The 27,179-nt window shown below is 42.5% G+C and overlaps 1 protein-coding gene across 3 annotated transcripts in view; it reads right to left on the bottom strand.

Annotated features, from left to right (window-relative positions):
* SPAG6 (sperm associated antigen 6) overlaps positions 1–27,179 on the bottom strand; it is a 229,105-nt gene that overhangs the window by 86,252 nt on the left and 115,674 nt on the right. For all 3 annotated transcript variants that reach the window (XM_073676498.1, XM_073676499.1, XM_073676500.1), the window contains one exon: positions 22,256–22,439. In XM_073676498.1, coding sequence (XP_073532599.1) covers positions 22,256–22,439 — 184 coding nt within the window. The remainder of the gene's footprint in view (positions 1–22,255; positions 22,440–27,179) is intronic.

Genomic DNA, 27,179 nt, shown 5'->3' with positions numbered 1-27,179 from the left:
CTGTACATGGTGCACACCTGAGTACTCGATGCAAACTCAAGTAGCGAGCACTTGCGCTCAAGAATAATGACAACTTATTCAATATGATGACCTAATGTAAACAAATTCTGTGCCGTACCTCTGGGTTCAAAATGTTCACTATACACCTTAATAAAATCCTTGAGGGGTATAGTTTGGACACTTGTGGGGGAGCTCCACTGTTTAGGCACATCACGGGCTCTCCAAACGCAACATGGTATCCGCTAACAAATTGAATGGAAAATCGGCTCAAATTGTTAGCGGACACCACATTGCATTTGGAGAGCCCCTCTGTGCCCAAACTTTGGAGCTCCCCCACAAGTGACCCCATTTTGGAAACTAGACCCCCCAAGGCACCTTTCTAGATGCATAGTGAGCACTTGGAACCCCCAGGTGCTTCACAAATTGATTCGTAATAATGAAAAAGTGAAAAAAAAAAACACTTTTTAATTTTTATGAATCAATTTGTGAAGCACCTGGGGTTCCAAGTGCTCACTATGAATCTAGATAGGTGCCTTGGGGGGTCTAGTTTCCAAAATGGGGTCACTTGTGGGGGAGCTCCAATGTTTGGGCACACAGGGACTCTCCAAATGCAACATGATATCCGCTAACAAATTGTCGGCTTAAATTGTTAGCGGATATCATGTTGCATTTGGAGAGTCCCTGTGTGCCCAAACATTGGAGCTCCCCCACAAGTGACCCCATTTTGGAAACTAGACCCCCCAAGGCACCTATCTAGATGAATAGTGAGCACTTGGAACCCCAGGTGCTTCACAAATTGATTCATAAAAATGAAAAAGTGGTTTTTTTTTTCACTTTTTCATTATTACGAATCAATTTGTGAAGCACCTGGGGGTTCCAAGTGCTCACTGTGCATCTAGAAAGGTGCCTTGGGGGGTCTAGTTTCAAAAATGGGGTCACTTGTGGGGGAGCTCCAAAGTTTGGGCACAGAGGGGCTCTCCAAACGCAATGTGGTGTCCGCTAACAATTTGAATGGAAAATCGTCTCAATTTGTTAGCGGATACCATGTTGCATTTAGAGAGTCCCTGTGTGCCCAAACATTGGAGCTCCCCCACAAGTGACCCTATTTTGGAAACTAGACCCCCCAAGGCACCTATCTAGATGCATAGTGAGCAGTTGGAACCCCCAGGTGCTTCACAAATTGATTCGTAACTATGAAAAAGTGTTTTTTTTTTTCACTTTTTCATTTTTACGAATCAATTTGTGAAGCACCTGGGGGTTGCAACTGCTCACTATGCATCTAGATAGGTGCCTTGGGGGGTCTAGTTTCCAAAATGGGGTCACTTGTGGGGGAGCTCCAATGTTTGGGCACACAGGGGCTCTCTAAACGCAACATGGTGTCCGCTAATTATTCAAGCAAATTTTACAATCAAAAAGTCAAATGGCGCTCCTTCCCTTCCGAGCCCTACAGTGCGCCCAAACAGTGTTTTTCCCCAAATATTGGGTATCTGCGTGCCCAGGGGAAATTGCACAACAAATTTTGCGGTCCATTTTTTCTTGTTACCCCTGTGAAAATAAAAAAAATTGGGTCTAAAGTAACATTTTTGTGAAAAAAGTTAAATGTTCATTTTTCTCTTCCACATTCAAAAAATTCCTATGAAGCACCTGAAGGGTTAATAAAGTTCTTGAATGTGGTTTTGAGCACCTTGAGGGGTGCAGTTTTTAGAATGGTGTCACTTTTGGGTATTTTCTGTCATAAAGACCTCTCAAAGTGACTTCAAATGTGATGTGGTCCCTAAAAAAATGGTTTTGTAAATTTTGTTGGAAAAATGAGAAATCGCTGGTCAACTTTTAACCCTTATAGCTCCCTAACAAAAAAAAATTTTGGTTCCAAAATTGTGCTGATGTAAAGTGGACATGTGGGAAATGTTATTTATTAACTCTTTTGTGTGACATATCGCTCTGATTTCAGGGCTTAAAAATTCAAATTTTGAAAATTGCAAAATTTTCAAAATTTTCGCCAAATTTCCGTTTTTTTTTCACAAATAAACGCAAGTGATATCGAAGAAATTTTTCCACAATCATGAAGTACAATATGTCACGAAAAAACAATCTCAGAATCAGGGGGATCCGTTGAAGCGTTCCAGAGTAATTACCGCATAAAGTGACAGTGGTCAGAATTGTAAAAATTGGCCCGGTCATTAACGTGCAAACCACCCGCGGGGCTTAAGGGGTTAAAGAGCTGTAATTTCTAAACCCTTAATTCAATTAGGAAGTGAATACCTTCAAATTAAATCTGAGAATCTGCACTGTAAACCCACACTGATTATATAACTGTATCTTGAATATGTTTTGGCAAACATATAAAATGCCAAAACTTGTGTCACCATCCAAATATTTTGGTAACTCTTACATGGACAACTTATCAATGCAATGAAAACTGTGTAATGGAAATGGATTCTTACGAATATTAGTAATAAAGCTTCTGATGTGGTCAACTTTTAATACTAGTTAATTTGGTAAAATTTTATAATGCCTGGAAATTGCTATGACTTTTTCTACATTAACCTCGTGGATTATCTCTCATCTCAAAAAAAAGAGTCGAAGTAAGGTTGAAATTTTTTGTGTACCAGTTGCTGATAATTTTAAGTATTTAGGGTTATTGTTTCTCAAATGGTAGAACAATTTATTGCATTAAACATTGATCCTCTAATAGCAGACAGGTAGGCAACTCAAGTCCAAACAACATCATCCATTAACCATTATTGGGTGCATGAATCTCTTCAAAATGATATATTTGCCCATATTTTTATATTTATTTCATTTCTCCCTGGTTATGATTACTAGAGGAACATTTCACGTCTTGGAAAGTTTAGTGCGTACCTTTTACTGGCAAGGGGGGGTCCCCTAAAAATAGCTTATCTAGTTTATCAAGTGCCGAAACATCATGGAGGCTTGGCGGCTCCTAACTTGTTTTTTTACTTGCTGTCTGGTCAGTTAATGTACACTCATTGGTGGCTATATATGGACATGAGCAATGCAGCCACCACACTAGCAGGAGTGTTGAAGGGTTAACTAACTTACTCTTTATATATAATGCAGTCTCATCAGCTTCAATCCCTCTCAAGTCGGTAGCTAGTGTGTTGACAATAGCACAGAATATATTGAGGGGCTCGGATACGCCACTAGTTTCGCCTACGGTGCCGCTTTGGTTTAATCCTCACCTTCCACATTTATATTCTCTGCCTGATATGGTTCTCTGGTGTCAAATTCGCCTTTCATATTTTATTTTTTTAGTTACTTCTGAATTGCTAACCTTTGAGGATTCCCATGCTAGATATGGGGTTCCTGATACCGCTAAGTTCCTATACATACAACTCAATCACGCAGTGAGTGCACAGTTTGCAATAGCGTCAGTGTCCCTAGGCTTTTCAAAATTGGAGGGGCTCTTGGGGACCCCTGATTTACCTAAACCCCCCACCCAAGCATATTCTCTTCTCTAGTCGTCTGTTGTCCAGCCTTATATGTGAAATGGATGGCGGATATACCAGACTTGACAATGGAGAAATGGGAAGAGGAGGAAGATACATTTTATTCCTCAGTGGTGACTGCTAGGGACTGTTTGATCCGGAGAACATTTCTAACAGAGGTTATTATTGAGGTTATTATACCCTGGAAAGGTTGAGCAGGTTTGGGATGGCTCTGGATGATTTGTGTTTTCATTGTCAAGCAGCGTTGGGCTCCTTTCTGCAGTCAATTTGGTCCTGTCCGAAAATGATTCCATTGTGGTCTGAGGTACTTCTGTTTCTTTATGAACACTTTGAATTCCCTAGGGCAGGCGTGGGCAATTAATTTTCCTGATGGGCCACATGAGAGACCATGACTGCTGTTGAGGGTTGTACTAATAGGTTGAAATGAATTCTGCTCATTATTAATATTAACATATTAATTATAATTATTTATATTAATATTAATTGTATCACTTAACATTGAGCAGAATTCAGTATTGCGACATCCCCCTATATACAATAGGAGCCTTCATTTAGCCTTCTATATATAGTATGAGCCCCCACAGCCTCCTATATACAGCATGAGCACCCACATTGCCTCCTATATACAGTGTGAGCCCCCACATTGCCTCCTATATACAACGTGAGCCCCTACAAAGCTTCCTACATACAGTATGAGCCCCACATAGTCTCCCTACATACAGCGTAAGCCCCTACATAGCCTCATTATATACAGCGTGAGCCCCATATAGCCTCTTATATACAGCATGTGCCCCCCATAGCCTCACTATATATAGGGAGTCACACTAGCCTCCATATATACAGTGTGAGCCTCCCACATAGCCTCTTATATACTGTATGAGCGCGCACATAGCCTCCATATATACAGTGTAAGCCTCACATAGCCACCATATATACAGTGTGAGCCCCACATAGCGTCCATATATACAATGTGAGCTCTACATAGGCTCCCATATACATACAAATATCCTATAGACATGAATAACCAACAACACATACATGCTCTGCTCCTGTCTCCTGGGCACCGAGTCTCTGCAGCAGCGCAATGAAATGACATCATCGCATCTGCTGTCTCACAAGCTGATTGGTGGAAGATGGAGCCAGCTGTCATGTCCTCCACCAATGTATTCACTGCTGTCTGTATCCTGAGGATGCAGATAGCGGTGACAGAGGGCGGCGGCGGTGGGTGGATGGTTGCGGCCTCAGGGCCACTGTTTCAGCCCTCCAGCTGTCTCGGTCCACAGGCCGGACAGAAATAGCCAGAGGGCCGGATGTGGCTCGTGGGTCGCAGTTTGCCCAGGTCTGCCCTAGGGTGTTGTCCCCTAAAGTGTGCCAGCTGGGTATTATAGATGAGCTTATTTATGGGTCCTATGACAGACTCTTTTTTTAGATTTCTGTTTTTCTGTGCTAGAAAAATAATTATAATAGCATGGAAATCCAAGGAAGTCCCCTGTATACTCCACTGGCTGCAGCTAGTCAATAAATATGAATAAGAGATGCGCTTATAAATTTGATATGATATGGGGACGGTGGTCAGCAATAGCAGACACTGCCCAATAGGATTCCCAGCAGAGCCTTCTGTATATTTAGCTCTATCATATGTCTGCATAAGGTGACGCTTACAGGGGTATTCCCATCTCCAAGATCCTATCCCAATGTACTAATAATCACATTAGCAAATACGTCCAATTAGAAATGTAGTATAGTTTTTCTGATTCACTATATCTCTTTCTTTATGTGCAGGCATTGCAGGACCTTAGGTATCCATGGTCACGACCAGTAGCAACTGGCTAGCTGTCAATATATCAGTGGTCGTAACCATGGATACCTAAGGTCCTGTAATGCCTGCACATGAGGAAAGAGACATAGTTAATCAGGAAAGCTATACTATTATTATTATTATTATTATTTATTATAGCGCCATTTATTCCATGGCGCTTTACATGTGAAAAGAGGTATACACTGTGTGCAGAATTATTAGGCAAGTTGTATTTTAGAGGATTATTTTTATTATTGATCAACAACTATGTTCTCAATCAACTCAAAAGACTCATAAATATCCAAGCTTAATATTTTTGGAAGTTGGAGTGGGCTTTTTTTAGATTTGGCTATCTTAGGAGGATATCTGTTTGTGCAGGTAACTATTACTGTGCAGAATTATTAGGCAACTTAATAAAAACCAAATATAATCCCATCTCACTTGTTTATTTTCACATGGTAAACCAATATCAGTGCACAAAATTTAGAAATAAACATTTCTGACATGCAAAAACAAAAACCAAAAAAATTAGTGATCAATATAGCCACCTTTCTTTATGATGACACTCAGCAGCCTCCATCCATAGATTCTGTCAGTTGCTTGATCTGTTGTCGATCAACATTGCGTGCAGCAGCCACCACAGCCTCCCAGACACTGTTCCGAGAGGTGTACTGTTTTCCCTCCCTGTAGATCTCACATTTTATGATGGACCACAGGTTCTCTATGTGGTTCAGATCAGTTGAACAAGGGGGCCATGTCACTATTTTTTCTTCTTTTAGACCTTTACTGGTCAGCCACACTGTGGAGTAGTTGGATGCATGTGATGGAGCATTGTCCTGCATGAAAATCATGTTTTTCTTGAACGATACCGACTTCTTCCTATACCACTGCTTGAAGAAGTTGTCTTCCAGAAACTGGCAGTAGGTCTGGGAGCTGAGCTTCACTCCATCCTCAACCCGAAAAGGTCCCACAAGTTCATCTTTAATGATACCAGCCCATACCAGTACCCCACCTCCATCTTGATGCCGTCTGAGTCGGAGTGGAGCTCTCTGCCCTTTACTGATCCAGCCTCTGGCCCATCCATCTGGCCCATCAAGAGTCACTCTCATTTCATCAGTCTATAAAACCTTTGAAAAATCAGTCTTAAGATATTTCTTGGCCCATTCTTGACGTTTTATCTTATGTTTCTTGTGCAAAGGTGGTCATTTTTCAGCCTTCCTTACCTTGGCCATGTCCCTAAGTATCGCACACCTTGTGCTTTTTGATACTCCAGTAACGTTGCAGCTCTGAAATATGGCAAAACTGGTGGCGAATGGCATCTTGGCAGCTTCACGTTGATTTTCCTCAATTCATGGGCATTTATTTTGCGCCTTTTTTGGCCAACACGCTTCTTGCGACCCTGTTGGCTATTTGCCATGAAATGCTTGATTGTTCGGTGATCACGCTTCAAAAGTTTGGAAATTTCAAGACTGCTGCATCCCTCTGCAAGACATCTCACAATTTTGGACTTTTCAGAGCCCGTCAAATCTCTCTTCTGACCCATTTTGCCAAAGGAAAGGAAGTTGCCTAATAATTAAGCACACCTTATATAGGGTGTTGATGTCATTAGTCAACACCCCTCCTCATTACAGAGACGCACATCACCAGATTTACTTAATTGATAGTTGGCTCTCAAGCCTATGCAGCTTGGAGTAGGACAACATGTATAAAAAGTATCATGTGATCAAAATACTCATTTGCCTAATAATTCTGCACACAGTGTACATAGCAAAAACAAGTACAATAATCTTGAACACAGTGTGACAGCGACTGGTACAGGAGGAGCGAGGACCCTGCCCGCGAGGGCTCACAATCTACAAGGGATGGGTGAGGATACATTAGGTGAGGGTAGAGCTGGTCGTGCAGAAGTGGTTACTGCAGGTTGTAGGCTTGTCGGAAGAGGTGGGTCTTCAGGCTCCTTTTGAAGGTTTCCATGGTCGACGAGATTCTGATGTGCTGGGGTAGAGAGTTCCAGAGTAGGGGGGAAGCACGGGAGAAATCTTGTATGCGATTGTGGGAGGAGGAGATAAGAGGGGAGTAGAGACATATCTAATTGGAGGTTTTTGTATAATATTATTATTACTACACCTACTACATATTGGGATAAGATCTTGGAGATGGGAATACTCCTTTAATAACATTTTGTTGGAGGGGTGATGGGCATGGACAACGGTATGATTGAGTGTTGTGTATGAGATTGTATGTATTGAGTATATGGATGTGATTCTTTAGTTGTAGTTAATTCATTCTATGCAACTACATAATACTGATCTTAAATCAGACATTCAACTGGCTGCAGTGGACATTGATGACACTTGATTCTAATAGTTGCAATTGTTAATATTTTCATTGCGTTAAAAAAATTTTTTTTTAAATAAAGCCTTTTAACCCCTTCACGACCGATGACATATATATACATCATCGGTCGTGTCCCTGCACTCTATGCGGGCTCCGGTGTTGAGCTCACATGTTTTCAGGCACATGACAGCTGATCTGATCAGCAATAATGTGCACCTAACAGCCACGGGTGGAATTGCGATCCTCCCGCAGATGTTAACATGTTAAATGCCGCTGTCAAACTCTGACAGCGGCATTTAACATGGCCGCACAGGGAGCGCGTCACAAGACCCGCTCATTGGTGCGCCTGTCACATGATCGCGGAGCACCGATTGGGTTGGCGTGACAATCCAGGGTCTGCAGGAGACCCCTGTGGTTGTCATAGCCGATCTGCTATGAGCGCCGCCCAGCAGTCGGCATTAATAGCAGATGAACATTTTTTATACACATAGCAGAGCTGAAGCCCTGCTATGTGTAATACAATAGATCAGATGATCACAGCTCAAGTCTCCTATGAAGACTATTGAAGCATGTAAAAAGTAGAAAAAACGTTTTTAAAAATTTAAAAAAATATATAAAAGTTCAAATCACCCACCTTTCACCTCATTCAAAATAAAACAATACTAATAATAATAAAAAAATAAACATATTCAGTATCGCTGAGTTCAGAAACGCCTGATCTATCAAAATATAAAAATAATTAATCCGATCAGTAAATGGCGGAATGAGAAAAAGTAATCAAAATGCCAGTCACAACACTGCAATAAAAAGAAATAACAGGTGCCCGTAGGCATAGGAATATCAAGGGCGTCGTGTAAGCCAGAAACGTGTAAGGTTTTATCCTCATGATGGATCCTACTGTTTTTAAATGAATTTCTAATAAAAAAGATGAAATTTATAGATGGAACTGCCAGAAAATCTTTTTTTCTTCTTCGGCTCTACAATAGCTGACCTTTAAGGCTAGGTTACTTTGTAACCCAACGGTTTATCTCTATTGTTATACCACTGAACAACTTGTCAGACTCAACAGAGTAACTATGAAATAGATGAATACAATATACAGAGCTTTTAACTGGGTAGCCCTATGAAAACAAACTTATTCCATATGTTGCAATAACTTCTGCAACTGCTTCATTTATCTGAATTGCTTGCGAAATTCACCATGCAGAAATGACCCCATTCCAATGGAAGGAACAGATGTCCAACCACAACATTTTCTGCAACAAATCTGCGGTGTGCAAATAAACATCATAGCCAGAGAGGAGAGGAAGGTCCAATAAGGGGCAGTTTCCTAGGTCAACAGGACAATCAAAGTGTTACATGGTCATCAATGTATTTGAATAGCTGCCAGGTAATGCTACAGTTTCTCAATCTGAGGGCAGCACGTAAAATACCTTAATTATGGCACTGTGTCACCTATAGGTTTTCAAGCAGTAATGTTAATAAAATTCTATTTTAAAAGGAATATCTCACTCCAAAATTACTAATTAAACCACTAATACAGGTATGTAGAAGACCTGTGGTATCAATTTTTAGTGACTTAGTTGTCAAAAAATATCTATTTATTTTGTCTGCAAATGAGGGGTCCTGTGCAATATTACGCCCCCTCAATTTGCATACTGAACACTTTGCCATGTATTGATTAATGGCGATTAAGCAAGCACTGCCTGAACTCAATTATAAGGGGGTGACCGGGACTGTCACGTGCCTGTTCTCCTGAAAGACAACGGTTACAAAAAGGTTTGGATGTGTGATTGTATTGTATGTTCATGACTGTGGTTTTATTGTATTTTTATAGTAATGAGAAATATAGAAGTGCATAGAACTTTATAGGCACTAATGTTATGTACAAAGTTATTGATGTGTAATGTAATGCATAGGCGGATTATAATGAGGGCAATATGGGCTACCGCCCGGGGCCCTGAGGCTCCAGGGGGCCCATGAATTGCTCCCATTATAATGCGCATTTTTTTCGGTCACCGCTGCGCTGGCCGAAGGTTTAGATGATCACCGCTGCGGGCCCGCAGCTGTAGGCGGTAGGGATCATACTGTGTCGCCCCGCCCTGCCAGTGCCACATGACGCTCCCATCTGGCCGCCGCGGCTGTATATTCACTAGCACGGGCGTGCAGTTTAAATGCTGTTGGTACCGCCCTGCCTGACGTCATGTGGCAGGGCAGTCACAACATCATTTAAATTTCCCGCCGGCGCTAGTGCATATACAGGGCTGCGTGATGCAGCCAGCGTGTCTGTGAGTGGCTGCTTTGAACTTTGGGACCGCCCTCCACATGACATCAAGCAGAGCGGTCCCAGAGTTCAAAGCAGCCACTCACAGACACTCTGCATCACGCAGCCGCTCCCATCCGGCCAGCTGCAGATCCACCGGGGCGGGCAGTTTGAATGATGCTGGGACCGCCCTGCCACATGACGTCAGGCAGGGCCCAGCATACACGGGCGCGGCATATAGGCAGACAGTGGCGGGGGAGCCCCCGGACCGCTCCCCCAGCAGCGGCGCACGGCCGCTACTTCTTCTTCCGCCGGGCCAGCACTGCAGCAGTTAACTTCCCTGTGCTGGCCCGGCCGCGTCACAGCTAGGAGAAACAGCCCTGTGTGCGGCCGTGTCTCCTAGCTGTGACGTCACGCAGTGCGCGCCCGGCCTGCACTCACTGCTGCAGCCTGCATCGGAGAGGAGCAGGAGGATTGGAGAGGAGCAGGAGGACTGGAGCTGAGCCAGGGGATGGTGAGTGTGTGAGAGTGTGTGTGTGTGTGTGCAGGCAGACATAATTGTGTGATGTCTGTTTATATGTATTTTTGTGTTTCAAATGTGTTTATGCGTGTATGTATGTATATGTTTGTGTGTGTGCGTGACTGCGTGTGGCCTCCTGCTGAGTATAGATGGCGCCGTGCGGCCTCCTGCTGTCTTTGGGGGGGGGGGGCGCCGTGCGGCCACCCGCTGTGTATAGAGGGCGCCGTGCGGCCTCCCGCTGTGTATAGATGGCTACGTGAGGCCTCCTGCTGTGTATAGATGGCTACGTGCGGCCTCCTGCTGTGTATAGATGGCTACGTGAGGCCTCCCGCTGCGTATAGATGGCTACGTGTGCTCCATATTGAGTCATACAATTAATGTAAGGCTATGTGCCCACGATGCAGAAATGCTCCGGATTTTTTTTTGAGCGTTTCTGCATCTCCCTGGCAGTAAAAACGCATGCGGATTATACATGCGTTTTTCCTGCCAGGGACAAGCGGAAGTGAAGCGTTCTTCACATGCATTTCTGCATGTGGGTTGACAAGCGCTTTGACAACTTGGTCACACTATATAAATCCATGCAACCAGCATGGTTTTATATAGTGTGACAGTAAAAGAATGGTAAAAAATAAAAAATATATACTTACCTTCTGATGGCCTGCTGACGTCAGCGGTCTCGTGACCCGTCACATGACTAAATGACGTCACGGCAGGTCCTTTTCAGACCATCGCGAGCTGCCAGCAAGCCAGGACGCATCGGATAAAGACACCGGGGGCCATCAGAAGGTAAGTATAATATTTATTTTTTATTTTCTTTTTTTACAGGTTCTATGGTACCCGGGTCCGGAGGAGAGTCTCCTCTTCTCCAAACCTGGGTACCATCTGCACATTGAAACGCATGGATTCTGCATGTACAGATGCAGTGATGCTGATTCCATGAGTTCCAATGCAAGTCAATGGCAGCGAAAACGCAGCGCTTCCGCAAAATAATTGGTAATGCTGCGGATTTTTCCGCAATGATAATCTGCAGCGGAAATTTCTGCACATGCGGATTGTCATTGGGGAACATGGCAGACCTTCTAACAAGCATTTTTTAAGTGTTTCTGTAGCGGAATTGCCGCTGTGGAAACGCTTAAAAAAAGCATAGTGGGCACACAGCCTAAAAAAAATTATTATAATTAATATTGTGCCAAATTAATTTCAAGTGAACTATCACATGATCTATCACAGGGGATCATGTGACATGTGATACATCAGGTGTGTGTGTGTGGGTGGGGGGGGGGGCGCGCCTTCTAAACTGCCCGGGGCCCTTGCTACTCTTAATCCACCCCTGATATAATGTATAGGGAAAGATGCAGTTGTGAACATATTAGTTAAGTAGGTGAAAGGTTACGTTTCCCAGCAACAGACTGCTGGGGCAGACAGAGTAGGTTAGGATACAGTTAATGTGTTTGGGACTAGCCCAGCATGGGAGGGGAAGGGTCAGTTGAAAAGAGAGCATTTCCTGGTTTAGGCAAACGGAGTCTAAGACGGTGAGAGGTTCAAGTGGGAAGTTCATGTACAAGCTGCAGTGGGCACTGCCAGTACATATCGTTTGGGCAGTATGAGGACATACCAGAAGTATTGTGGAAATCCCTGAGAGGTCCGGGGCCTGTGGCTCGGACTAGGCACTGGAATGCGTGTCTTATTCTCTTCGATGCAGAAGAGGCCGGACGGGAAAAATTGAGTAGGAACGGTGGAGAGTCACAGAAAAGCTGCGTTGCCGGACTGGGAGTCCCTAGGACCAACTGAAAGCTGTTGAGGTAGGGTCAGTCCGAGCGGAACGGAGGCAAAGCCTTACAGTGTACTGTGTTAATGGAACAACAACCAGAGGGTGCTGTGCCCGATACCGCATGTTGCAGACTGTTGTATCTGAACTGTCCAGTAAAGTTAAACTTGTTGAAATGAACCAAGTGTCTCCTAGTGTGTGTGGCTGATCCTGAACCCATGGACATGGATGTAGCGGAGGCTTCTGGCCTACGAGTGAGTGCAGAACGAACCTTACAGCACGGCACACATGGAATCGGACACTGTTAGTGGGGTGTCAGGGTGAAGATAAGCAGCAGCAGGCCCATAGCACCAGCCCTGAATCCTGGTTCACAATCAGCAGCTCTGCACCTCCACACTGGCACTGCTGGAATCAGCGATGAGAGAGCACACTGACACTGTGTGAGCGGCACCCGCTGGGCTCCTGCAGTATCAGTGTGCACCTGCATCGCTGGCTCCTGGCTATGGCTCAGTATTGTACTGCAGACAGGATCCAGCACTGACACTGATTAGGCTCCTGCAGTGTCAGTGCCCGCTTTTATTGCTGGCTTCAGTCAGCAGCTGCTGCTCAGTAATGTACTACACACAGGAGCCAGCGTGAGAGCCTGCACTGACACTGAGCACAGCTGGCCTCCTGCAGTGTCTGTGCAGAGGTGCAGAGCTGCTGGTCCAGGCAATGTTCACTTGAGTGCTGTCAATCAAGATATGACAAAGTTCTCAGGATGCAATCTGATGCACTGTAACAGTGCACTGAGTAATTGGCCACTGCAAAGCTCTAAAGCCCCTTCATTTGTATACAAAATAAATTATTTCTGGCAACAACGCCACTAAAATCTGTACTACAGGTATGATTTTGATAGGGGCTAAGTCTTGTACAGACATATATAAGTGGTTTAATTAGCATTTTGGGGGTGACTGACTCCATTTGATAGGCACAGTGTGAGCCCAGTGCAGGGTTGTCATATTCAGAAGAGGCTGACTGTCCTCCCCCTCCCTGTACTGTCAATGTACATAATGAGCAGGACTCCAGCTCGTGGCTTGCTGCCCCCAACAAAGTGTGATTTTATGAAAACTACTGTACTGAAACCAGTAAGTAACAACATTGTGTGTAAGTGATTGATGTTTTAGTAGCCAATAATGTGGCCAATAATTAATATAAAATTATTTGTATTCACTGACAGCAACCAGTGATCTTAAGGAATTGAAACCAAAAAGTTTGCAGAACCTTTCACCACATACTAATTACGTATTATTTGGATAAAACAAGAAAATCCCTTTAGAATGACAGTATTTTGCAGCCAGGTGCCCCTATCTTCCCCGAGGATTTCTGATATTCAATGAAATGACGGCTCAGTTGGCAGCCATGAGCCGCTTCCATCTATCCACAAATGTTCACAACAACCTTTTCAATAGGGCTTTACACTAATCACAAAACACAAGGCTATCAAACTTCTCTGTCCATCCACCAAGGCATCAGATTGCTAATGTGAATAGAATATATTTTATGCCCTCATTCGAAACAACCGGATGTCACTTAAAAGAGGTTTTTACCTACAATGGGGTCTCGCAGACAGTGAATGAGCTTTATCTGATGGATGAAACCAACGGTGATGTAATGTGCACAAAGCCGCCTCACCATCAAAGCTTCCAAATGGTCGACATGAAAAAAGGTAAGCGATCTCAGACTGAAGAACACCTGAGTCAATCGGGGTTGTCTATTTACATTCTGATAATCCAACAAATAAAGGAGCCGTCTGTCTAAAATACCGGAAAATGTTTTCCTGGCTCCAAAATGGCAAGTACCTTTCCAGTAGATCTGTGTCTACAATAGGAGCTTTAAAAATAGAACTTGGAAAAAAAAGAAAGGAGAGCTCCATGTCCTGCTTCACAGACCTCAATTTTTCAGGAGGAAATTTAGACCAGCGATACATTTAATCTGCCCTATACACTGCAGATAAAATGAAGTCGCTTCCTTTGCTGTCACCGGTGCCTACTTTTTTTCAGACTGAAAAGGAAAAAAACAAAAAAAGCAATGGATGACAGGAAGTGAAAACTAGAAGAAAATTGTAGCGTACAATCCATATTATCTTGGGTATAACCCTTCAAGGCTATAAGTTATCCTCTGTTCTCTCCCAGTGGTCGGACCTCTAGCAATCCTGAAATTGAGCTTTGTCTTGGATGGAGCAGAGTTGCGCAATGCTCAACATCTACTCCATTCATTGTCTATGAGACTGACAAAACTAGTGAAAGGCTATGCTTAGGTTTCATCAACAGTTCCATAGATAATGCATGGAGCAAAGGTTGAGCATAAGCAATTCTGCTTTAGCCACGACAATACTCTGCAAAGCCAGATTCCCTGATCCCAGAGTTCTTTTTTAAGGATCACTGGCAGTCAAATCCCCTAAGTTACCCTCAACCTTCTTGATTAGGGTACAACTTATCTTGGGAGTAACCCCTCTAAGAGCTTGTGCACACAACAGATTTTCTCGTTCGAGTGCTATCTGTGGTTTTCATGGATACCAATCGTACGTGTTATTCTGTGAGCTGTGCACATGTCCGATTTTTTTCCAGGACAGAGTGGTCGGTGGAAAAAATTGGAGATATGTCCAATTTTGATCTGAGTGTCGGATCAAAAGTGGCAATGCAAGTCTATGGGTCAGTGAAAAAAAATCAGACTGCACTCAGATGACATCAGAGTTTGGTATGATTTTCGTCGACTGACAGAACAGAGTAGGTGGAGAAAAGTTTGTTTTTTTTTCTCTCCACATCCGAGAAAAATTGATTCCACTCTGATCAAAGTATGATCAGAGTAATCGGACAGTTTTTCTTGGTTGTGGAAACATTGGTTGTGTGAACTTAGGCCACGTTCCAATGTCCAGTATTTGGTCAGTATTTTACCTCAGTATTTAGATCTAAGGCCATGGCCCCACTGTCAGTATTTGGTCAGTATTCGGTCAGTATTTTTTCTCAGGAGTGGGAGCCAAAACCAGGTGAGGAACAATCAGAGAAAAAGTATAATAGAAACAAGTCATCAATTCTGCATTTATCACCCACTCCTGGTTTTGGCTCCCACTCCTGAGAAAAAATACTGACCAAATACTGATAGTGGGGCCATGGAATGCTCCTCTGGGAAATTTAATATGCAAATTGCCTCTTCAGAGAGGAAGAAGACTTGAACTCTATGGCACCACCTGTTGGAAGCAGCAATACTACAAGTCACAATCAACCCTTTAACAGGTCGTGCAATATGACTTAGGATAAAAGCCAAATCAGAATCTCAATTTGCAGACACAGGCTATTGACCCTCGTCAATGCAAAGTATGAGAACGGATTTGGCTATGTGAGAGGCTCTGGACAGAAACAGGTGGCGCTATAGAGTTCAAGTCCTCTTCCTCTCTGAAGAGGCAATTTGTATATTAAATTTCCCAGAGGAGCATTGCATGGCGAATAAGCCTCCTTACCTTGGCATGCAAGAGCCAGTGTATCACTCTCCACAAGGAGAAACGTTACCCCTTAGACCTCAGTCCAGAGCCTCTTACGCAGCCAAATTAGTTCTCATACTTTGCACTGAAGAGGGCCAATACCCGAAACACCGTGTCTGCAAATTGAGATTCTGATTTGGCTTTTATCCTAAGTCATATTGCACGAGTTGTTAAATGGGTCAATTGTGACTTTTAGAATTGCAAAATCCAACAGGTGGCGCGATAGAGTTCAAGTCCTTTTCCTCTCTAAAGAGGCAATTTGCATACCTCAGTATTTGTAAGTCAAAACCAGGAGTGGGTGATAAATGCAGAAATGGTGCACATGTTTCTATTATACCTTTAGGCTGTGTGCCCACTATACGTTTAAGCGTTTCCGCAGCGGCAATTCCGCCGCAGAAACACTTAAAAAAAGCTTGGTAGAAGGTCTGCAATGTTACCCAATGATAATCCGCATGTGCTGTGCACATGCTGTGGAAATTTCTGCTGCGGATTATCATTGCGGAAAAATCAGCAGCACTACCAATCATTTTGCGTAAGCGCGGCATTTTTGCCGCCATTGACTTGCATTGAATCGCTTAATATCCGCATGACTACATGTGCACACGCGGATATTAAGCGATTCAATGTGCGGATCGTACCCGGGTCTGGTGAAGAGGAGACTCATCTAGACCCGGGTACCATAGTACCTATAAAAAAAAAAAAAGAATTTAAAATAAAAAAAAAAACATTATACTTACCTTCCGATGGCCCCCGGTCTCCTTAGTGATACATCCTGGCTCCCCGGCGGCTCACGATGGTCAAAAAGGACCTTCTATGACGTCATTTAGTCATGTGACGGGTCACGCGACCACTGACGTCTGTGGTCGCGTGAATGTCACATGACTAAATGATGTCATGGAAGGTCCTTTTACACCACCAAGAGACACCGGGAAGACCGGAGAAGTAGACCGGGGGCCATCGGAAGGGGGAGTATAATGTTTTTTTTTATTTTTTACCATTTTTATTATTTTTTTTAACTAACTTGGTCACACTATATAAAATCCATGCCGGTTGCATGGATTTATATAGTGTGACCAAGTTGTCAAGCACTTTTCCAAGTGATGCTAAAATCGCTTGGAAAGCGCTTGTCAACCCGCATGCAGAAATGCAAGTGAAGAACGCTTCACATCCGCATGTCCCTGGCAGGAAAAACGCATGTACAATCCGCATGTGCAAAACGCGTGACAAACACTTGTCCCTGGCAGAAAAAACGCATGTACAATCCGCATGAGTTTTTTTCTGCCAGGGAGATGCAGAAACGCTCAGGAAAAATCCGGAGCATTTCTGCATCGTAGGCACATAGCTTTAGTCTGAATGTTCCACTCTTGATTTTGGCTTATAAATACTGATGTAAAATACTGAACAAATACTGAACATGTGAACAGGGGGGCTAAGGGTTATTATCAATATTGAAAGTCATGACTAATCCATGTCATTTCTGAAACCATTACTTATAGGGAGAGGTGCTCTGAAATACTCCATTGGAGAAGAGCGGTAACTGCACATGTGCGACACTGCCCCATTCACTTTCTAAGGGAATGCTGGAGATAACTGAGCCCTGGACTCTGCTATCCCATAGACACTGAATGGAGAGGAAATGTGCATAAGAATTTGTCCTTCCCCATACACATGCATATGAGTCTTGGCAGACTTAAATGTAATGTAAATGGGCACCTTTATTTTGCCACTTTAGACAGGAGAGCTTACAGGGTGGTGGCAGAGACAGCAGCAGCTGTGGGGTGACTGAGAATAATGCAAGGACAAAGAGATGGAAAAAGATGTAACAAGAAACTGGCAATCGGGCCCTTTCCTTACCTCTTCTCTACTGATATGGACTTGGGGCTGAAGTGCAGAAGGTCCGGATATAGTGCATATAATACGGACTATAAAATTCGCCTGTATTATAACTGTGTGAAAGCGTCCTTACATTCACGTTGATTGTAGGCTTATTTCAAACAGTCTTATAAAATACATCCCCATTATATGACGTATGAACATATTTGCTTTCAGTTGACTTTTAGCATTTAGCACGTCGTTCATGTTTTTCTAACGCTCCAGACTATGTTTTATATTCCCATATTTATATTCATGTATACAGCAAGCAGACCTGGAAATGAGCAAATGTGTCCTTTTCATTTATTTTTTGGTGAACCGGCGCCTTTGTGGAGGTTTATTTTTTTTCCATAGAGTGAAATAATTTCCCCTTACGTTGGTCATATTAACAAGTACTTGTGGCGTGTTTGCTGGCGGAGAGCCAGCTCCTTTAGTGGGAAGGCTCGCTCGGCTCGCACAGGTGTATAACCTCTGGAGAGTTTCAGTATGCCGTATCACACAAGGATATAATCACATTCACTGACCTTTGAACTGTGGCACAGCAATTCTGAAAAGCCACAGATTACCATAAATACCCACGGCTGACTGTATAAAGCAACAGTTTCCCCCCCCCCACAACTGCACAAACGAGATTAAGTGTAATCCCTCTGTTTCTTGTAAAGTTCATATCCAAGTAAACCCTCTGCCCAAGAAAGCCCCTTCTGCAGTCTATCAACTGTGTTAGCCCAGTGGATTTACAGCTTGCTGCATTTAGACTGTAGTCTCCTATTAAACAGAAACTGAACATCTCCGCTTCCGGTAACAATCCCTCACATTGTAATCTGCTGACACTCTTCACATTTGGGAGGTTTGGAGAAAAAAAAATAGGGCTGTAATAAAGTTAATTCAAATAGTTTAGGTTTTCTACTAGAAATCAGGGGGTTAATTTCTATGCGGCCTACAATAACTATTTACTTAAAGGGGTTGACCACTTTTGGTGATAGTTTTTTTTTGTTTTTTTTTTTCGCTTAAGTACATGTAACTTCGGCTAAAAATAATTTTGCAATTGGGTTTTATTTAAAAAAAAAAAAAAAAAATTGCACCATTTTCCTTCTGTTGCCTCTGTACTGCTGACTGCAGAATGAGATAACTGAGAATCTGACAGTGAGCTCGCTAGGACGGGCGGCCAGGGAGCTTGTCATTTTTTTATCTACGCTTTTCCTGAGCTCCTCTCAGCCAATTTATGACCACAGACCACATCAAAGTTGAATGTGCAGTAAAACAAAAAGCCTATATAAGCAAAATGGTGCAACATTTTTATAGAAACCCAATTGCAAAGAAGATTTTTAGCCTTAAATACATGCATTTAAGGAAGAAAAAAAATCCCCTTTAAGGATTATTTCAATCACAAGAATATGCCATCATTATATGATCGGTGGGGGACACATGTCTGAAACAGCCAATAGTCCCAAAATGTATGGGGCTGCAGCACCAGATTAGCACTGTGTCCACTTTCCTGCTTTCCTCGCCCAGTGACCCACTGTTCATTCTCTTCTGCAGTTACCGGCACACCGGGTGAAAGCAGCACGATACTAGCACGGTGGTCCCATCATTCCCAGATCAGTGGTGGTCCCATAGGTCTGTCCTCCACTGATCATAAAATAAATTGTCCTAGGTAATACAATCAGTTTACAGGATGGGAATCACCATTGAAGCTGAACAATCAATAGAGATTTTAGACTTATAAAAACATCAACTTAACCCATTTTTCTCAGTTGGTGTCTGTTGGGGACATGCAACAGCATGACCGATGTAGTCTATCACATTGGTCACACGCCGTTCCTGGCAATATTTAGCAAATGGCACCCCACCAGTACATACCCATTCACAGATCATAGCAGATGATCTGTCCATCGGAAGTGTTTTTAGGGTTAAGACATTGTCATAACTGGACTTTCCTTCACCTGGGGCAAATGTTCACATTATTCTATTCACTATTGCAATATATTCACAATATATGCATTTCCCATTGCTTCTAAAGCACCAACACATTCTGCAATGATGTACAGAAATGATCAGAATTCACAATAGTCCCTGTCTCTAATGGGGCTCACAATACAATTCCTCTATCTCAGCTGCACACACAATGGCCAAATTCACAAAAGTCAATTACCAATGTGTATGATATGTGCAAGCACTGGAAAAACTTGAGAACTCTATGGAGAGCTATATACAGTGGCTTGCGAAAGTATTCAACCCCCTTGGCTTTTCATCAATTTTGTTACATTATAACCTATGTATCAATATTTTTGTAATCCGATATTTGTGTGTGATGCATCAGCACTAAATAGTCTAAGATAGCGAAGTGAGAAAAATATAGGCATAAAATACATTTCTGAGATCAAATAACTAAAAATTGGCATGTGCCTATGTATTCACCCCTTTTGCTATGAAGCCCCTAAAAAATTCTGGTGCAAGTAAATACCTTCATAAATCACATGCTTAGTGAAAGGGAGTCCCCCCGTGTGCAATCTAAGTGTCACATGGTCTGTCAGTATATACAATGTAGAGTTTGGTACTCACTCAGCAGCGTTAGAGGTAGGCACAGGATACGGTTTCTTTAAAAATGTCCAAGGCAGGTTTATTATACCTTCAAAAACCGCACTTTTAGAAGTAAACAGAAGACAGCCTTGTCTGGCACAGTGTAACAAAACAGAAAATAAACAGTCCATACAATATGGCGGGTTAGCCCGCTCAGGTAAGTGTCCTTTAGCACAAACACTCTGGAGGTCTCCAGCCACAGACACTGAATGAGACACGCGGTCTCCATTTTATACACACGCCCTGGGGTGGGGATATGTGAGCAGCCAATCCCCTCCCACCTCGTCTCTTATGATTGCTCATAAAAACCGGCCCTGATATGCCCTATTAACCCTCTCAGCACTATGTGTGCTGGAGCATGCTTTCCCGGTTTTACATCACTGAAGCTACCAACCTCAGCGATACATATCTTCCCTCAAGGACATGTTCAGCGGCCATCATACAACATATTACCTTTTCTGAAAGGCCACAGAGGATATCACTAACCAAACACCATGAAGACCAAGGAGATCTCCAAACAAGTCAGGGACAAAGTTGTTGAGAAGTACAAGTCAGGGTGGGGTTGTAAAAAAATATCCAAATCTCTGATGATCCCATGGAGCACCATCAAATCCATTATCATCAAATGGAAAGAACATGGTACCACAACAAACCTGCCAAGAGAGGGCAGCCCACCAAAATGCTCAGCCCAGACAAGGAGGGCATTAATCAGAGAGGCAGCGCAGAGACCAAAGGTAACCCTGAAGGAGCGGCAAAGTTACCAAGTAGAGACTGGAGTATCTGTCCATAAGACCACAATAAGCCATACACTCCATAGAGGTGGCCCTTATGGAAGAGTGGACAGAAAAAAGCCTTTACTTACACACAAGAATTGTAAGGCTCGTTTTGAGTTTGCCAAAAGACATGTGGGAGACTCCCCAAATGTATGGAGAAAATCTAACTTTTTGGCCTGCAAGGTAAACGCTATATCTGGCGTCAAATCAACATAGCTCATCACCCCAAGAACATCATTCCCACAGTGAAACAAGGTGATGGCAGATTCATGCCGTTGGAATGTTTTTCGGCCACAGGGTCAGGGAAAATGGTCTGAGTTGAGGGGAAGATGGATGGTGCGAAATATATGGATATTCTTGAGAAAAACCTGTTTGAGTCTCTCAGTGATTTGAGACTGGGTCGGAGGCTCACCTTCCAACAAGACAATGACCCAGAGCATACTGCTAAAGCAACACTTGAGTGGTTTAAGGAGAAACATGTAAATGTTTTAAAGTGGCCTAGTCAAAGCCCAGACCTTAATCCAATTGGGAATCTGTGGTGAGACTTGAAGATTGCTGTTCACCAGAGGAAACCATCTAACTTGTAGGAGCTGGAGCAGTGTTGCCTTGCGGAATGGACAAAAATCCCAGTGGCAAGATGTGGAAAGCTCATATAGACTTATCCAAAGCAAATTGCAGCTGAAATTATCACAAAAGGAGGCTCTACAAAGTACTGACTTTAGGGGTGCGAATAGTTATGCACACTGAAGTTTTCAGTTATTTTGTCCTATTTGTTGTTTAATTCACAATAAAAAGAAAACCAAATGTTTGCAGTTGTAGGCATATTCTTTACATGAACTGATGCAAACCCTCAAAAAAAAAAAAAACAGTGAAATTCCAGGTTGTGAGGTAGCAAAACACCAAAAATATGAATACTTTCGCAAGTCACTGTAACTATATGGAAGGTTAGGAAATCCTAATCTGCGTGCTAATTTTTTTTCAGGTGAAGACACTTTCAAAATGATTTTTACAGCCATTCTGACATGGAATTTGCAGAATAAACACACCAGCCACATCAAGTCCAAGAGAACTATATAATAATGCATGCAGTTTGTACTGTGAGATCTAGGGACAGATCTGCTTTAACTGGATGTGTTAGTCTATTATATAATTTTGTATAATTTACTTTAGTAATCTGCATGTATAACCATCTTCACAGCTTTGGCCTCTGATACAGAATGTGCACACAAGCCAGGCCGTACGAATACCATCATTATGTTAAATAGCAGCAGTCTGAATCATGATGTAACTATAGAAACTGTTTACAAGCAACTCAGTCCTTATTATACAAGTAATCTCCTTCCTAGATGCATACCTGCGTTATGTCGGGCAACGTAGCCAAGAGCCCAGGCAGCAGCTTCCTTTACTCCGGGATCAAAGTCTTCTAGGCAAACCACCAGGGCATCTAAAGCTCCACAATCCACCACTGACTGAGCCAACTGAGGGGAATGCTTGGCAACTGCTCGGAGCACAAATGCTGCAGCTTTCTTATAGAACCGCTGTTGGAAGAAAGACAAAGTCAAATTATTACATTAGAAATAAATTGCTCCAGGCTAGCATTATTATTCAATTTCCCAGAGGAACATTGCATAGCCTATAAGTCTCCTTACACAGGCATGTCACTTTCCACAAACAGAGCCTTTACCCTTTAGACACCAGTCAGAGGCCTCTCATACAGCCAAATCAGATCTCATGCATTGCAATGAGGAGTGGCAAAACCCAGAAACAATTGTCTGCAAATTGAGATTCTGGTTTGGCTTTTATCCCAAGTCATATTTAAAAATATCCAGGGCAGGAAAAAAGAGTGAGGAGGAAAGAAAGAGGAAGCGCTACCTAAGCGGAGTAAATATAATATAAACAAATATGAATAAAATATACATATACAGTACAGACCAAAAGTTTGGACACACCTTCTCATTTAAAGATTTTTCTGTATTTTCATGACTATGAAAATTGTACATTCACACTGAAGGCATCAAAACTATGAATTAACACATGTGGAATTATATACTTAACAAAAAAATGTGAAACAACTGAAAATATGTCTTATAATCTAGGTTCTTCAAAGTAGCCACCTTTTGCTTTAATGACTGCTTTGCACAATCTTGGCATTCTCTTAATGAGCTTCAAGCGGTAGTCACCGGAAATGGTCTTCCAACAATCTTGAAGGAGTTCCCAGAGATGCTTAGCACTTGTTGGCCCTTTTGCCTTCACTCTGAGGTCCAGCTCACCCCAAACCGTCTCAATTGGGTTCAGGTCTGGTGACTGTGGAGGCCAGGTCATTTGGTGTAGCACTCCATCACTCTCCTTCTTGGTCAAATAGCCCTTACACAGCCTGGAGGTGTGTTTGGGGTCATTGTCCTGTTGAAAAATAAATGATGGTCCAACTAAATGCAAACCGGATGGAATAGCATGCCGCTGCAAGATGCTGTGGTAGCCATGCTGGTTCAGTATGCCTTCAATTTTGAATAAATCCCCAACAGTGTCACCAGCAAAGCACCCCCACACCATCACACCTGCTCCTCCATGCTTCACGGTGGAAACCAGGCATGTAGAGTCCATCCGTTCACCTTTTCTGCGTCGCACAAAGACATGGTGGTTGAAACCAAAGATCTCAAATTTGGACTCATCAGACCAAAGCACAGATTTCCACTGGTCTAATGTCCATTCCTTGTGTTCTTTAGCCCAAACAAGTCTCTTCTGCTTGTTGCCTGTCCTTAGCAGTGGTTTCCTAGCAGCTATTTTACCATGAAGGCCTGCTGCACAAAGTCTCCTCTTAACAGTTGTTGAAGAGATGTGTCTGCTGCCAGAACTCTGTGTGGCATTGACCTGGTCTCTAATCTGAGCTGCTGTTAACCTGCGATTTCTGAGGCTGGTGACTCGGATAATCTTATCCTCAGAAGCAGAGGTGACTCTTGGTCCTCTTTTCCTGGGGCGGTCCTCAAGTGAGCCAGTTTCTTTGTAGCAATTTATGGTTTTTGCAACTGCACTTGGGGACACTTTCAAAGTTTTCCCAATTTTTCGCATTGACTGACCTTCATTTCTTAAAGTAATGATAGCCACTCGTTTTTCTTTACTTAGCTGCTTTTTTCTTGCCATAATACAAATTCTAACAGTCTATTCAGGAGGACTATCAGCTGTGTATCCACCAGACTTCTGCACAACACAACTGATGGTCCCAACCCCATTTATAAGGCAAGAAATCCCACTTATTAAACCTGACAGGGCACACCTGTGAAGTGAAAACCATTTCCGGTGACTACCTCTTGAAGCTCATCAAGAGAATGCAAAGAGTGTGCAAAGCAGTCATCAAAGCAAAAGGTGGCTACTTTTAAGAACCTAGAATATAAGACATATTTTCAGTTGTTTCACACTTTTTTGTTAAGTATATAATTCCACATGTGTTAATTCATAGTTTTGATGCCTTCAGTGTGAATGTACAATTTTCATAGTCATGAAAATACAGAAAAATCTTTAAATGAGAAGGTGTGTCCAAACTTTTGGTCTGTACTGTACATATATGCAGGAAACAAATCCAGACCAAAAGTTTGGACACGCCTCATTTAAAGATTTTTCTGTATTTTCATGACTATGAAAATTGTACATTCACACTGAAGGCATCAAAACTATGAATTAACACATGTGGAATTATATACTTAACAAAAGAGTGTGACACAACTGAAAATATGTCTTATATTCTAGGTTCTTCAAAGTAGCCACCTTTTGCTTTGATGACTGCTTTGCACACTCTTGGCATTCTCTTGATGAGCTTCAAGAGGTAGTCACTGGAAATGGTTTTCACTTCACAGGTGTGCCCTGTCAGGTTTAATAAGTGGGATCTCTTGCCTTATAAATGGGGTTGGGACCATCAGTTGTGTTATGCAGAAGTCTGGTGGATACACAGCTGATAGTCCTACTATGTACAATTTTCATAGTCATGAAAATACAGAAAAATCTTTAAATGAGGTGTGTCCAAACTTTTGGTCTGTACTAATATTATATATATATATATATATATATATATATATATATATATATATATATATATATATATATATATATATATATATATATTGTGCTCACCTGAGCAGGTTGTGGTGTACAGGCATAACACTATGAGTAGCTTTCACACATTTGGGATGCCTCATGCGGCATGCAGCTCATCCGAACACCGTGGCAGTATGCTTTCCTGGCCCAGAAGCTACTCCACGTATTTGCAGTGGAAAATGTATCTCTGATGGCACTTCTGTTTTTTTTTTTTTTTTTTTAAGGGATTCCTAATACCTCTTGGTTGGTAGGCTATGCGTTCACAAACGGTTTGGACCTTAGTTGCTTGAATATCAATGAATTCACATACGAGAGAGAACCACACGTCTTCACCTCTTGCTTTTTACTCCATGTATTCACAAGCCACTTAGTTCAGCAAGTCCATTCTCATTGCATTTTAATAACTTTTTTTCATTTATCTATTATGCAGTTTTTCCCACAAACATGCACTTGTCACATTTATTTTTCATGGGCGTGTGGCTTACTTTACTCGCCCAGCTGTGTAGTTATCAACTACGAGACGATTTGCTGTCAGGCCTTGTTTACATGTTTCGGAAAATTTCCACTGTGGCCTTCCTCACAAATTCACTATAAATCTGCTACGTAATCTACGTGTGTTAATTGTGGTTTCTGTTGTGGACTTGGCAGCTAATTTCACTCCAATCCATGACAAATTATTGTATCGGGTGAAATCCTCCTAGGAATAATAAACCTTCTGCAAATTTGTAAATCAGCAGCATGCTCCTATTTTAGTGCGGATTTGTTTCCTGCAGTGTTTTAAAAACCCATATAACAAGTGTATTATATTGTAAATTCACAGCAAATCCTGAATGTGTGAACAAACTCGTAGCCATTCACATTAGATGAACATTGGCCTATGTTAGGATCAGCCATATACAGTGGCTGGGGAAAGTATTCACCCCCTTGACTTTTTACCTATTTTGCTACATTACAATGTGTGTTTAAATATTTTTGTAATTCGATTTGTGAGCGATGCATCAGGACTAAATGGTGAAGTGAAGTGAGAAAAATATAGGCATAAATTAAATTTATAGGATCAAATAACTAAAAATTGGCATGTTCATACGTATTCACCCCTTTTGCTATGAAGCCTCTAAAAATTTCTGGTGCAAGCAATTACCTTCAGTCTCATACTTATTGAAAGGAAGTCCACCTGTGTGCAATCTAAGTGTCACATGGTCTTTCAGTATACACACACCTTTTCGGAAAGGCCACAGAGGCGTCAAAACCATTAAGCAAGAGGTACCACTCCCCAAATGTATGGAGGAAAGTGATGTGGTCAGATGAGACCAAAATGGAAAAATTTAACTTTTAGGTCACCAACGTAAATGCTATGTCTGGCGCTAAACCAACACAGCTCATCGCCCCAAGAACACCATCCCTACAGTGAAACATGGTGATGGCAGCATTATACTATGATGCTATGGGGATGTTTTTCGGCAGCAGGGACAGGGGAAATGGTCTGAGTCAAGGGGAAGATGGATGGTGCAAAATGCAGGAATATTCTTGAGCAAGACCTGTTTGAGTCTGGCAGTGATTTGAGACTGGGACGGAGGTTCACCTTCCAACAAAACAATGACCCAAAGCATACTGCTAAAGCAACATTTGAGTGGTTTAATGGGAAACATGTAAATGTTTTAAAGTGGCCTAAACAAAGCACAGACCTTAATCCAAGTGAGAATCTGTGGTCAGACTTGAAGATTGCTGTTCACCAGAGGAAACCATCTAACTTGAAGATGCTGGAGCAGTTTTGTCTTGAGGAATGGGCAAAAATCCCAGTGACAATGTGTGGAAAGCTTATTCAAATCAACTTGCTGCTGTAGTTTCCGTAAAAGGAGGCTCTACAAAGTACTGACTTTAGGGGGGTGAATAATTGTGCACACTGAAGTTTTCAGTTATTTTATCCTATTTGTTGTTTGCTTCACAATAAAAAGAAAAGCAAGTGTTCACAGTTGTCGGCATGTTCTCTACATGAACTCAGGGATGCCATCAGGAATTTCAGGGCCTTATACTGGCAAAATTTTCGGGCCCCCTTGAGACTAATTTTCGGGCCACCTTGAGACTTCGCCCAGGCTCCACCCAAGCTCCACCTCTTGAACCTTCCACAGTGCCACCGCCCACTCTTGGAAAAACTCCACTTCTGCACCACGTCCTCACTAATCACACATTAT

Source organism: Phyllobates terribilis, unplaced genomic scaffold (genome assembly GCF_046119375.1).
Source record: "Phyllobates terribilis strain yellow unplaced genomic scaffold, ASM4611937v1 Scaffold_4__5_contigs__length_816908805, whole genome shotgun sequence".
Classification (NCBI taxonomy): Eukaryota; Metazoa; Chordata; class Amphibia; order Anura; family Dendrobatidae; genus Phyllobates; species Phyllobates terribilis.
This window is presented reverse-complemented; position numbering and strand designations above follow the sequence as displayed.